This window comes from Nematolebias whitei, chromosome 2 (assembly GCF_014905685.2).
Source record: "Nematolebias whitei isolate Nwh7 chromosome 2, NemWhi1, whole genome shotgun sequence".
Taxonomy (NCBI): domain Eukaryota; kingdom Metazoa; phylum Chordata; class Actinopteri; order Cyprinodontiformes; family Rivulidae; genus Nematolebias; species Nematolebias whitei.
Window position 1 is genome coordinate 12,900,196 of NC_056499.1, and position 13,485 is coordinate 12,913,680.

The window sequence follows — 13,485 nt, forward strand, 5'->3', positions numbered from 1 at the left end:
CGTCTGCGTAAACAGGCTGACGTCTGCGTAAACAGGCTGACGTCTGCGTAAACAGGCTGTCGTCTGCGTAAACAGGCTGTCGTCTGCAAAAAGAGGCTGTCGTCTGCATAAAGAGACTGTTGCCTGCATAAAGAGGCTGTCGCGTACATAAAGATACACTGCAGCTGGAAACAGATTCAGGATGTTGGACATGGGTTAGTTCTGGTCTCCTGCCATCAGTCTATGATATACGAATGATATATAATCTGAGCCCGTTGTATGTTGAATATGACACGTTTAACAACCTGATGGCCGCCTCCAGATCTGCCTTTGGGATGTAAACAGTCGGAGTTTGAGGGTTGGTCACCGCAATGTAGAAGGAGATCCTGGGAGTTTCTTTAAAGGTGACGACATTTTCTGACCTGATGGAGAAAATATAATAAAATATTTAAAAACAAGTTGATAAAATGAGCATCAGTTCTTCTTCTGCGGTATTATGCTGATGTCTCCAGGATGATGCGAGATACTGACGTAAAGAGGAGCGTCTGCTTCTTCTGGGAGTAGAACTGCCTCATGGCGTAAGCTACGCTTGATTTGAAGAAGTACATCTCATTGTCGTTCCAGGTATACTGAAACACATGATTGTACGTTAATGTTTGCTTTAAAACAGCAGCACAGTCTGGACTTCACGTCACAGTGCTGCCATGTTTTTACTATTTCAGGTGGAATAAAATGTAACACTCACAGCGCTGTCGCCCATGGCTGCAAGCAAACTTATTCTCACTTTAATGGAATGATCAGAAGCTGCAAAACAACAAGAAACAAGAAATTCATAACTAGATTTTTTTACACCCGACTATTTTTATTTATATCTCCATCTTTAAATATGAATGTGTAAAATAGCACAAAGTACGCAGAAGAAATCAGATTGTAAAAAATGTGCTGAAAGGGGATCAATGTGGAACATTTCTGTCCTCTTTGTAGAGGTAGGATTGTAATAAATGTGAGGGTGGTACGGTTCATAAATCTTCACATTTCACTTCATCAAACAAAGTGAGTATGTTTTTCCTCACGTGGATCTGCCGTCTTCCAGCCTACAGCCCGGTTGTGTTTCCTGTTATCCTCCTTCAACCAGTCATAAAGTTTCTGGAAATACTTCATCAGGGGCCGGGCGTCCATTCTGGTATCTCCGGATATGGTATGCAGAGCTCTGGTCCAGGACTGAGACCGGCCCAGCTCCAACATATTTCTATAAAGCAAAGAACGGTGATCATAACAATAATATACACTGACTTATTAGCACCATTAAAATGTAGCAGGGGTGTAACGGTGTGCTTAAGTCATGTGAGACACGGGAGAAAAAAAAAATTAAATGCTAGTTTTATTTTCTTGTTTAACCCCCCCCTGTGTCAAGCAGGCAAATGATTTAAAATTGCCCCCTTCCAAGACTTTTTAAATACGTTGTTTTTGTTGTCATAATCTCACAGAAGACAGAAAAACAAAACTGTGTTATCACTAAAACATTTAATAGAAAAAGTAATTTTTATTGTTTTAATCACCTAAACTGAATCAAAGTGTCCATCACTAAGTAAACAAAAATCAAGGGTTGCTTTAAAAATAATAATAATAAATATGACTAAGACGATGCAAAATAAAATAAATACAATAAACTTTTAACACTCACAACTTCTCAGTGTGGGAGAAACATGATGTCTGAGATATGAAATAAATAACCAGATAGATTTTGGTATGTTTTGCTTTCAAGACTTAAATTTATGACCATTTGGCTTTCCATACTTGCACCTGCTGCTCTCCACAAACTTTTCCACACAGTAGAATTGAAACAAACAGGAAGCAGGTTTTTATTCTGTTTCGCCTGAATTCATTGTTCTTGCTTTGTTTTGATGAAGAGTGCTTTAAACTGTGTGCCCAGTTCTCTGTGGGCCATACTGTGACAGTCCAGTTCAAACCTGCGTACAGTTACACCCCAAATTCCAACGGATGAGTAAAGATGGAAGGAGTTGGTACCTCAGCTTGGTTCCTGCTTCTTTGGACCCAGTGATGTCACATGATGACAAAGATCCACTGTGATTGGCTGCGTCACAGAGGGCCTTCTGGAATTGAAACTGGTAGATGGTCCTTGTAAAGTACCTGCACCAAAACAGGAAGTCCACACTGATGTGTCAGTATCTCGGATGTTTAATTTATTTAAAAAAAAACTAATCCTGATTTTAATGTTTTATTTTGCATAGTGTGTTTTTCCTCTTTTAAACATTAGACAGCCGAACTAAATGTAATAAAAATAAATATTGAGCTCATTCAGAGCAAGAAAACACTGTTTCTGTCTGAAGGTGATTAAAGAGGCTAGGATGTATTTTCATCGTAAATTATAATGATAGCGTTGGGTGTTATAGCTTTTATTTTATTTTTACCTCATAAACCTTTAGCCTTTTTACCAATAGATGTTTTAAAAACTTCACTAAGATTGACAGCCATCAATCTAACTCGTAGCATCAACTTTAAGAATAAAAGTCTTGCTTTATTTGCTAAATGTGCAGCTCTGAAACAAAAAAATAAAATAAAAATGTTACCGAATGAAAGAATAGTCTCCAGAGACGTGAAACAGAGTGGCGGGGTCACAGTAAGTTTCGTCCCGTGGAACTGGTTCTGCTACTCCCACCAACTCCCTCCTGTTAAAACCACAGAGTCAGTCCTCGTGCACGCTCACATGGCGTTCAGGTTTATCAGGTGTGTCAGCTTACTTCATCTCCCACCAGCGCTTCATCCACTCGTCCTTGGAGATGCTACCTGCGAACACCTGCCACCTCCACTCCTCCAGCATGTAGGTGAAGGGCAGCGTGGCCACAATGGTCAGCGCCTGCTTCAGCAGGAAGTTGATCTCCGTTTCTACAGAAAAGAAAGATAGCTTCAAATAATTTCAGAAGTTAAATTAAAGACCTAATATTCCTTAAAGGAATCAGACATCAGTCCAATGATTCATGAGATACTTTGCTAACAGGCAGAAACAGGAAAAAAAATTATCTCTCTGCCTTCACCCTTCAGCAGTGGGTGACAAATACGAACACATCAAAAGGTACAGAAACATATTATATAATAGCTGTTTATCACGCACTGTCATGAAAGTACGTTGATCGTGTGCTAGGAAGTGCCTGTGTGTGTCAGTCTGATTCAAGATGGCTGCCACAGCTAATCCACCATAGCTACTTCAATTATGACCAGTATAATCTTTTTGTGTCCATGATAATTGCTATTACTGGAATATGAAATGTAAGTAGAGACACTAGTGTGATTGTATTATTTAGTCCAACAAACTGCCATATTTGTTAACTCCAGCCAGCAAATGGAGCAGGAACTGGAGACCCAGCTGGACGCAAGACGTACACATTGTCCAAACGACAGGACACAGGTTGTTCACAGGACACAGGTTGTCTACAGGCCAGGCCACAGGCTGTCCACAGGACATGGGTTGAGTGAGCATGTGTTAGCGATGGGAGTGTGATTCAATTATTTAGTCCAACAACCTGCCATACTGTCAACTCCAGCCAACAGACAGTCAAAGCTAAGCATACACAGGACATGGGTCATCCACAGGACACAAGGGAGTGAGTGTTTGTGTGAGAGATGGGAGTATGACTTGATTATTTAGTACAACAACCTGCCATACCTGGCTGCAACTCCAGCCAGCAACTGGAGATCCAGCTGGATGTAAAACATACACATGCTGTCCACAGGTCAGGACACAGACTGTCCACAGGTCAGAACAGAGGCTGTCCACAGGTCAGAACAGAGGCTGTCCACAGGTCAGAACAGAGGCTGTCCACAGGACATGGATTGAGTGAGCATGTGTCAAGGATGGGAGTGTGAGTCAGTTATTTAGTAAAACAACCTGCCATACTTGGTTACAACTCCAGCCAACAAACAGGCAGAAATGAGTGCACAAAGGACGCAGGTTGTCCACTGGACAGGACGCAGGTTGTCCACTGGACAGGACGCAGGTTGTCCACTGGACAGGACGCAGGTTGTCCACTGGACAGGACGCAGGTTGTCCACTGGACAGGACGCGGGTTGTCCACTGGACAGGATGCAGGTTGTCCACAGGTTGAGTGAGCTTAAGGCACATTGGACACAAACTGTTTGCTTGTTGACACAAAATGTCTGATTCTGACGGAGGCTTGATGGCGTCTGATGGGACTTTACAGTTTTTCTGATCAGCTGCTGGAAAACTTTCTTTGGGAGGAACGATGAAGAAAAGCTGCAAATAAGGACCGAGTTAAACCAGATCTCTGTCTGGACTTTACTCTTCTGACTAAAGTTGATTTAATGTTTCAGAAAATAAACACGTTTGAGTTATTCGGACCATGGTCGTAGACAAAGTCAGCCGGCAGAAGACTCAGGCTCTGCAGGTGTTTTGGTGTCGCAGCAGAGAGGGACATGATTTCTCCCACAGCCTCGTGGAAACCTTCGTTGGCCCCATCTCTCAGCAGGTAGGACAGGTTCCGGTAGGCCATCTGGTACTGGTTGTGGCCCATCTCATGGTGCACAGTGAGGAAGTTGTCCATGTCGACCTTGGTGCACATTTTTATCCTGCAGGAAGGATAACGTCAGCAGTTAGGTGACGTTTGGTGTGTTCATATCAGACACCCTGCACCAATAAAACAATAAGCTGTTCCTGACAGGTCTGATAAACATCGAGTCCAACGCTACGCCAAGAGAAATAATGTTTTATGATGACCATTAATGCAGGTAATATTTACCCAGACTGAGATAGAAGCTCATATTTAAACAAACTCACTTTTGTATTGAACGTTTTTTGAAACTCTCTGTAGAGAAATTATTTCTGAGGTTTTACAATCCAGACTTTGATTGTTTTATCAGCAGAAGTGAACAATTAATTCCTGCAACTTTACATCTACAGTTCTGGTAAACAATAACCTGTGTGTGTGTGTACTCGACCCACCTGAAGTCCTCTCTATTCCCCATGTCCCAGGCGGTGGGGTGACACACCACCTTGCGTCCATCGTTGGGCTTCACAAGCATGGAGTTGGTCCAGAAGTTGTTGAACATCTTGTACAGACCCACGGACATAAAAAACTTCTCTGCTTCTTTAAAGAGCCGAAGTTCGGACCAGTCCTGAAGTTTTATCAGAGAGTTAAAGACAAAAGTCAAGAAAGCTTCACTTTGGTTCTTGTTTTGAAGCATTCGACAGATAAAGGATTCGTACCTGCTCCACCATGGTGCTGCTCACGTCAATATCAGGCTTGTCAGGGTAGGGGACTGACAGGTGGTACAGGTTGGTCCAGAATCTGCCCCACATGTCACCTGAACAATCAACACAGGCAGTTTTTATTATTTGATTAGTTAGTTGACATTTTTGTCCATCTCATTTGTACAATATAACTAGAAATATTTGATTTATTTAAAAGCTACAGTTGTATTTTTCTTCTTAGCATGAAGCTGCAGTCACGATCTGTGGACAGCAGAGAGAGACAAAATTCACTTTTAAAAACGTTTGAATAATTGTTTTGCCTTTTCTGCTCCATTATTTACACCTTCATAATATTTCACAAACTGCTGGATGACTTTTAATTAACTTTCACTCAAAAGAAGAAGAATTACTGGAAGTCCATCTACAGCTGGTAAAGTATTAAAGTGGCTGTAACGTCAAATTTTTGTGATAAATATGAATGCAGTTTTGGAAAGATAACACTAATAACCTTTAGCAAAAATAAACTTCACATTGTTGAGATGAACAGTTGTTGAGATATTATCATGAGCAGTAACAGGAAGTGATGCCAAAGAGGAACAACGCAATGCTACAACAGCTGACAAGTGCAGAGAAGAATTTGTTTCTTGAATTTATTTTGAGTCTATCAAAGAGACAAAGAAGAGGCAGAGTTCAAATAATTTTGTTTAAAAAAAGACCAGGAAGTTCCTTTTTGCCCACTTTGATGCCACTTCTTGTTTCACTTTGGCTGCAACAAGTTCAAAAGAACATATGCCAGTTATGAAACAAAATGGGTAACAGACCAAATGGTGGAAGATGAAGAAGGAAGAAAATTTGCTGTGAAAAAAAAATCAGAGAGGAGCTGTTAAAGGCTCTGGGTGGTAATAAAGAGCTTCCAGATGACTGGACTACTACAGCAACAGTAATTAAAGAGACAGGTAGGAAGGTACTTGGTGTGTCATCTGGACAGAGAATGGATGATAAAGAAACCTGGTGGTGGAAGAGTGAAGTGCAGGAAGCTGTTCAAAGAAAGAGGTTAGCCAAGAAGAAATATGACAGTGAGAGGACAGAAGAGACAGGAATATAAGAAGACACAATGTAGAACAAAGAGGGAGATGGCAAAGGCAAAGAAGAAGGTGTATGATGAGTTGTATGGGAGGCTGGACACTAAAGAGAGCGAGAAGGAAGTACCAATTGGCAAGACATAGGGATCAGGCTGGAAAGGATGTGCAGCAGGTTAGGCTTGTTAAAGATAGGGATGGTAATGTTCTAACAAGTGAGAAGAGTGTGACGGGAAGATGGAAGGAGTACTTTGAGGAGCTAGTGAATTAATAGAATGAAAGAAGAGTAGAGTCATATAAACTGTAGACCAGGAAGTGGGAAAGATTAGTGAGGGTTAAGTCCAGAAAGCTCTGAAAAGAATGAAGAAGGGGAACGCAGGAAGACCTGATGGCATACCAGTGGAGGTTTGGAAATGTTTTGGAGAGATGGCAGTGAGGTTTATGACTCAAATAGTCGATGGCAAATTTGAGGATGAGAAAATGCCTCAGGAATGGAAAAGAAGTGTGCTGGTGCCCATTTTTAAGAACAAGAGTGATGTACAGAGTTGTAGCAACTACAGGGGAATTAAGTTGATGAGTCACACGATGAAGATCTGGGAGAGAGTTGTGGAAACTAGACTTAGACGAAAGGTGACAATTTGTGAGCAGCAGTATGGTTTCATGCTAAGAAACTGCACCAAAGATGCCATCTTTGCTTTGACGATGCTGATGGAGAAGTACAGAGAGGTCAGAAAGAACTCCATTGTGTCTTTGTGGATTTAGAAAAAGCAAATGACAGGGTGCCGAGGGAGGAGGTGTGGTATTGCATGAGGAAATTTGGAATGGCAGAGAAGTGTTAGACTGACACAGGACATGTATTATGACTGCAGGACAGTGATGAGATGTGCTATAGGAGTGACAGATAGCTTCAAGGTGGAGGTGGGAGTGCATCAAGGATTGGCTCTGAGCCCCTTCTTGTTTGCTCTAGTGATGGACTAACAGATGAGGTCAGGCAGGAATCATCCGTAGACTATAATGTTTGCAGAGGACATTGTGATCTGTGGTGATAACAGGGAACAGGTGGAAGAGAACTTGGAGAGGTGGAGGTATGCACTTGAAAGAAGAGGAATGAAAGTCAGCCGTAGTAAGACAGAGTACATGTGTGTGAATGAGAGGGAGGCCGGTGGAACAGTGAGACTACAAGGAGCAGAGGTCACAAAGGTGCAGGACTTCAAGTACTTGGGGTCCACTGTCCAGGAAAATGGTGAGTGTGGTAAAGAGGTGAAGAAGAGAGTCCAGGCAGGATGGAGTGGATGCAGAAAAGTTTCAGGAGTGATTTGTGACAAAAGCGTGTCAGCAAAGGTCAAAGGAAAAGTTTACAAGACAGTTGTGAGACCAGCTATGTTGTATGGTCTGGAGATAGAGATGTGGACAAAAAGACAGGAGAAATAACTGGAAGTGGCAGAAATGAAGATATTGAGGTTCTCCTTAGGAGTGACAAGGCTGGATAAGATTAGGAATGAGATCATCAGAGGTACAGCACAGGTTGAACAACTGGGAGATTGAGAGGCCAGACTGAGATGGTTTGAACATGTCCAGAGGAGGGACAGTGGTTTGGACATGTCCAGAGGAAGGACAGTGGTTTAGACATGTCCAGAGGAGGGACAGTGGTTTAGACATGTCCAGAGGAGGGACAGTGGGTATATTGGTAGAAGGATGTTAGGAATGCAGCTGCTAGGAGAAAAAAGGTTGTAAGCTCAATCATCCAGAGAGATAACAACAAAAAAGGTTAAATTGTGTCATATGGACCAGTTTAGTTGGAGTGAGGACAGAGAATGCAGAGGACAGAGTGAGATGAAGGAGGATGACTCGCTGTGGAGACCCCTGAAGAGGGAAAAGCCAAAAAAAGAAGAAGCCTAATTTCTTAAATATTATGAAGTTTTCTTCTACTTGTTGTATTGGTAGGTTTTGTAAAGTCCATTTGATTTAAGATGGCTGCCACAGCTAAATGATCTGGGCAAAATAAAAGGCTATATTAGTAAGTTTGATGGGTACTGAGTTAAAGTAGTGTGGTAGTAGCTTAGAGTCACCGTCATCTCATAAGCTGAGCGTTAACTGATTGTGTGAGATCTTTGTTGAAATTTGGCGGGCGACAAGCAGTCGCTTAGGGGTTCAGATTTATATCAGTGAGTTATTTTTATTCAGGATAGTAGCAGCTTTAAACTAGCATTCTTTGAAGGAACCCGCCTCCTTGTTTTGATCAAAGGTCCCTCATAATCTGTTGGAGTACTTGTTGAGAAGGACTCTCAGCTACTACCACCTCAATGACTGACTGAGTTGTATCCATTTTTTGGTGGCCATCTTGAATTTGTTTGCCTCCAATAAAAAGTGACATCAGCAACAATCTGAAGACACTTCTGTGTCCGTACCCAGCAGGTGGGCCGGCAGAGGACCCTCTGGATCAATGTGGCCTGGGTAGACCTCCGTGAGTCTGGCTCTCATGTAGGCGTGCAGCTCCTGATATAACGGCAAGATCTGGAGAAACAACAAACGGTGTAAAAACCTCCCTGCCATGAAAACCAAGACGTTTATTTTCTAACTGATCCTCAAATCAATGGACCTCTTTGTAGATGGAGCGAACGTCGTCCATCAGCTGCTGTCTGGTGTACTTGAACTGAGCGTCTTCCTCGATGGTCTCGTAGTTGGACCTCCAGTAGGCTCCATAGTCTTCATACCCTGCAGAGAAGCAAAACCAAGCTGGTTCTGTCTCGTTCCTCTAGAGAACAGATCACAGGCGTTTTTACGACAGCAGAGAATGTCCAGCTCTGTTATCAGAAGGACTTTCATGGAACAAAACCAGAATGTTATCAGCTGTGAGTGTTCCTGCCTCACAGGTCCAGTCAGCAGTTCTGGCTCCTGATAGCAGGTTTATGAGTCCTCACATCCTCCATCTTGTCTTGCTTACCGTTGAGTTTGGCGACTTCATTCTTCAAGTCCACGTAGTCCTCGTAGAGCGGCCTCATCCTCTTCCCCACCTCTTTCCTCCAGCCCTCCCACACGTGAAGGCGTTCCGAGTAGTTCCTGCTTTCGGCCATGATGTTCTCCAAACCTGGAGCAGATGAACGCAGAAACCGTCAAGAGACAAACTTCTGTTTTCATCAAATATCAAAAATATTCACAGAAACAAATAATAATAATAATAATAATAATAATGTCATCACAATGTCAGCACTGTATGTTTCCATACAATGGCGAAATTAGTCTCTGCATTTAACCCATCCACCACCAGGTGGTGCAGTGGGCAGCTATTGAAAGCGCCCGGGGGACATTTTGGGGATTAGACGTGCTGCCCAGAGACGCCACGTGATGTGCAGTGACTGGGGATTGAACCTGGGACTCTCGGGTCCCAAGCCGGCTGTGGCTAAGTGGAAAAACACTAACTAAAATTCAGCATTTTGATGCAAAACCCCAGCAGAGATTTAATAAAAACACTTAATAAAGAACAAACATCAAGAACTGAAAGCTAAAAACAAGCAAACGCTAGCTGAAAGCTGAGAGGAGCAAACTGCAAGCTAAATGCTAAAGGTAGCATAACACTAGCTAAAAGTTAGAGTAGGCTAAACACAGGCTAACAGGTAAAATTAGCAAGAAGCTATAGCTTAAAAACAAAAGTAGATTTTGTTGCAAAAGGCTAGCTAAAAGCTACAAGCAGTAAAATGATAGCTAGATGCTACAAATAACAGAAGGCTAGCTCACAGCCAAACATAAAATGTTAACTAAAGCAGCAAAGATTTGATAAAAACAAGTCAAATGGTAACTAACGTAGCACAATGGTAGCTAAAAGTAGCAAACGCTAACATTAGACATTGCAAATGCCTATTTAAAAGAAGCTAAAGTCTAGCTAAAAGCTAAAAGTTGACAAAAAAGACCCAAGCAGAATGAGTAGCTGAAGGAATTAAAGAGACTTGAATGTATTTCTATGGTGAAAATGTTTGTAACTTAAAAAAAACCTTAAAAGTTACCGTATTTTTCAGACTATAAGGCGCACTGGATATAAGGCACAATATCAATGAACGGGTCTGTTTTCATACACCGGAGTATAAGGTGCATTAAGCAAAACAAGTTCATTTTGACAGATTTTTGAATGCCATGTACCACATAAAATCGGTTTGAGGTCAGTAAGCACAACCAGAATTAATAAACAGTATAAGGCGCACTGTCAATTTTTGAGAAGATTAAAGGATTTGAAGTGCGTCTTATAGTACGAAAAATACAGTACAAATAATAATAATAATAAAAAGTCATATCAGTAACAAAAATAAAGTAGATCAAAAAGTTTGTAACTATTTAACTTTCGAGGCAATATTTGTCAGATTAATGATTGAAACGATCCAAGTTATCTTCCTGCTCTTTGGTAAAGTTAAACCTTGACAGTGATGCCAGCAGGAAGTGATGTCACTGGAACTGGCTGTGACCAGATCGTACCCGGCTCCAGAGTGTGGCAGTCCAGCGGGTCGTCGAGTCCACAAACAGTGGCCGTGCTGTAGATCGTGCTCATCTCACTCAGCACCTTGTTCAGCTGCAGGGAAACAAGAGTGAAAATTAAACGTGAATCACAGTAAAAACAAAGTTTACACATGAAGACTGTGTAATTTTGATTTGTTAACTAAATTGTTGACTTGATTTGATTAAATAATTAACTTACAGAAACGTTACTTAGCTGATCCTGCTGCTCTGAGATCAGTTATTTACTTCAATAAACTTTAACATTTCCTGATTCATTTGGCAGAAAATATCAAGAAATTCCTGATTTAATGATCGTCGATGAGCTGCTAAATGTTTAGTTTGTCATTTGCAGCTTTATTTAAAATAGATCAATCTGAATTAACATGAACATTATTTAATTTGACTAATGGCATTTTAATTGTTTAGAGTTGAACAAAGTATAAATATATTAAATATATTGAACAAAATGACGCACAAACAGTAAAACTTGACAAAGAGTTAAAAATTAGAGAGTTTCACTGATTTAGCTGAGGAACGGAGTTCACTGACCCTAAATTTTCTGCTTTTGAACACAGACAAGACTGAGGTTTTAGTTTTTGGACCTAAACATCTTATACATTCAGTCTTTCTCCCTCCTTGGATGGCATTAATCTGTCCTCCAGCTCTAATGTAAAAAATCTTGGTGTTATTTTTGATCAGGACATGTCTTTTATCCCCCACATTAAAAACATTACTAGAACCGCCTTCTTCCACCTGCGTAATATCACTAAAATTAGAAACATCTTATCTAAAATTGTTCAGAAAAACTGGTTCATGCATTTGTCACGTCTAGACTGGACTATTGCAATGGTTTGTTATCTGGGTGTCCAAATACTTTTTTTTATAAAGTCTTCATTTAATCCAAAATGCTGCTGCCAGAGTCTCAACTGGAGTTAGTGGGAGAGATCATATCTCTCCAGTTTTAGCTTCTCTCCATTGGCTCCCTGTCAAGTCCAGAATTGAATTCAAAATCTTACTTCTACAAAGCTCTCAACAACCTAGATCCATCTTATATTTGAGATCTTATTGTTCCATATTTTCCTAACGGAGCACTTCACTCATTGACTGCAGGTTTACTTGCAGTTCCTAGAGTTTCCAAAAGCAGAATGGGAGGAAGATCTTTCAGTTCTCAGGCTCCTCTCTTGTGGAAATAACTTCCAGTTTCTTTCCGTAGGACCGACACATTGTCCAGGTTTAAGACTGTGCTTAAGACTTTCGTTTTTGATAAATCCTATAATTAGGGTTGGCTTGTTGTGCTGCCATAGGCTTAGACTACTGAAGGACAAATTTACCTAATTTCCTTAAATGGTTTTAAAATTGAATAGTTTTCATTTGATACTATTTCTATCTTAACATGTGATTCTTGACCTGCCATTGTGTATCTGTTCCTCCTCTTAAACCCAGCCGGTCGAAGCAGATTGTCCTGAACCTGGCTCTGCTAAAGGTTTCTTCCTCACAAGGGAGTTTTTCCTTTCCACTGTCGCCTTCGTGTTTGCTCAAGATGAGAGTATGTGATGAAGTTAAATTCAAAGCAGTCTGCTCCTCAGATAAATAATGTTAAATTATAATTTTTATATATGAATGTTTCTGTTCAGTGTCCTGAGATGACTTATGTTTGTGACTTAGTGCTATATAAATAAACTGAACTGAATAGCTTTGACTCACATGTGCAGCTTTGTCCGGGCTCAGAGCTCCAGAACCTTTGTCCTGTAAGGACAGGAGCTGGACCTTGATGCTCGGGTCCTGGATCTGCTGGATGGGGTACTTTCTGGACTCCTCTGACGCCCGGCTGTAGAAGGCGGCCCAGATTTTTTCCTGTTCCAGCTGCACACAGAACCATCAAAACCATCACTTTCACACCTGTGTTTGATTAAAGACCCGGAACTGACCCAGAACCTACCAGCCGGTCTGAGTTCTCCTGGTTGATGTCAGTGTTGTAGGCCCACGATGCCAGGGAGTACTGGTACATCTGTGTGCTGGCATTCTGATCGAACCGCTCCAAGAAGTCCGCGGCCTCCGCCTCCAGGTCCGCGGCCTCGGCGGGACAGGAACAGATCAGGGCCAAGACGCTCAGGAGGGTTCTGACGGATGTGTTCGGACCCATCCTGAGGCTCAGAATGACTCAGCCGTAAACAGAAAGAGTTTTAAGACCGGCCCCGCCTTGACCTTTGGACTGCAGAGCCATAACTGAGGGAGGACCGCACCCTTATACACGATCACCCGCCAGACCATGAAGCGCTGATGACGTGGCCAAAACTCAGCCGGACTGACACTCAGCTAAATGTTGGGCGGGTGGTAGCTGAGAGTCATCTTCAGCTCATGTGAGGACACATGAGATTTGTTTAAAACTTTAAAACATGAGGCGGCAACTTAACACCTTTAATTTGGAGGAGAAGATGAGGAGGCGAGCAGGCAAATTGTTTGCATGAAATGAATTAAAAGCATTATTTTAACATTTAAAACTCTTTTATTAGATGAAACAATAATGATTAATCAGCTGAGATGTTACTCTAAAAGTCTCAAGTCTTTTTTGCTGCGAAGTCAATGTGTCCGCTGAGAGATAAATAAAAGTTTATTTTATTTCCTCAGTTTAAAAGGCATTTAAATCTCTTGTTAATGGATTTTCTTGATAAAAAAAAATAATAATTTCAGGAAAAAAAGTGAGGAAATGAGGAA

At 41.5% G+C, this 13,485-nt stretch overlaps 1 protein-coding gene across 1 annotated transcript in view; it reads right to left on the minus strand.

The window, feature by feature from the left end:
• The window catches only part of ace2 (angiotensin I converting enzyme 2), a 17,482-nt gene extending 4,638 nt beyond the window's left edge, over nt 1-12,844 (minus strand). The window contains exons 1-16 of the mRNA XM_037696847.1: nt 12,710-12,844; nt 12,475-12,633; nt 10,750-10,843; nt 9,230-9,373; nt 8,885-9,000; nt 8,694-8,799; nt 5,222-5,319; nt 4,958-5,130; nt 4,358-4,584; nt 2,742-2,886; nt 2,571-2,669; nt 2,008-2,130; nt 1,053-1,228; nt 725-783; nt 511-608; nt 285-401 (exon numbers count right to left, since the gene is read on the minus strand). Coding sequence (XP_037552775.1) covers nt 285-401; nt 511-608; nt 725-783; nt 1,053-1,228; nt 2,008-2,130; nt 2,571-2,669; nt 2,742-2,886; nt 4,358-4,584; nt 4,958-5,130; nt 5,222-5,319; nt 8,694-8,799; nt 8,885-9,000; nt 9,230-9,373; nt 10,750-10,843; nt 12,475-12,633; nt 12,710-12,778 — 2,003 coding nt within the window. The 5' untranslated portion in view covers nt 12,779-12,844. The remainder of the gene's footprint in view (nt 1-284; nt 402-510; nt 609-724; nt 784-1,052; nt 1,229-2,007; nt 2,131-2,570; nt 2,670-2,741; nt 2,887-4,357; nt 4,585-4,957; nt 5,131-5,221; nt 5,320-8,693; nt 8,800-8,884; nt 9,001-9,229; nt 9,374-10,749; nt 10,844-12,474; nt 12,634-12,709) is intronic.
• Between the last annotated feature and the right edge of the window lie 641 nt (nt 12,845-13,485).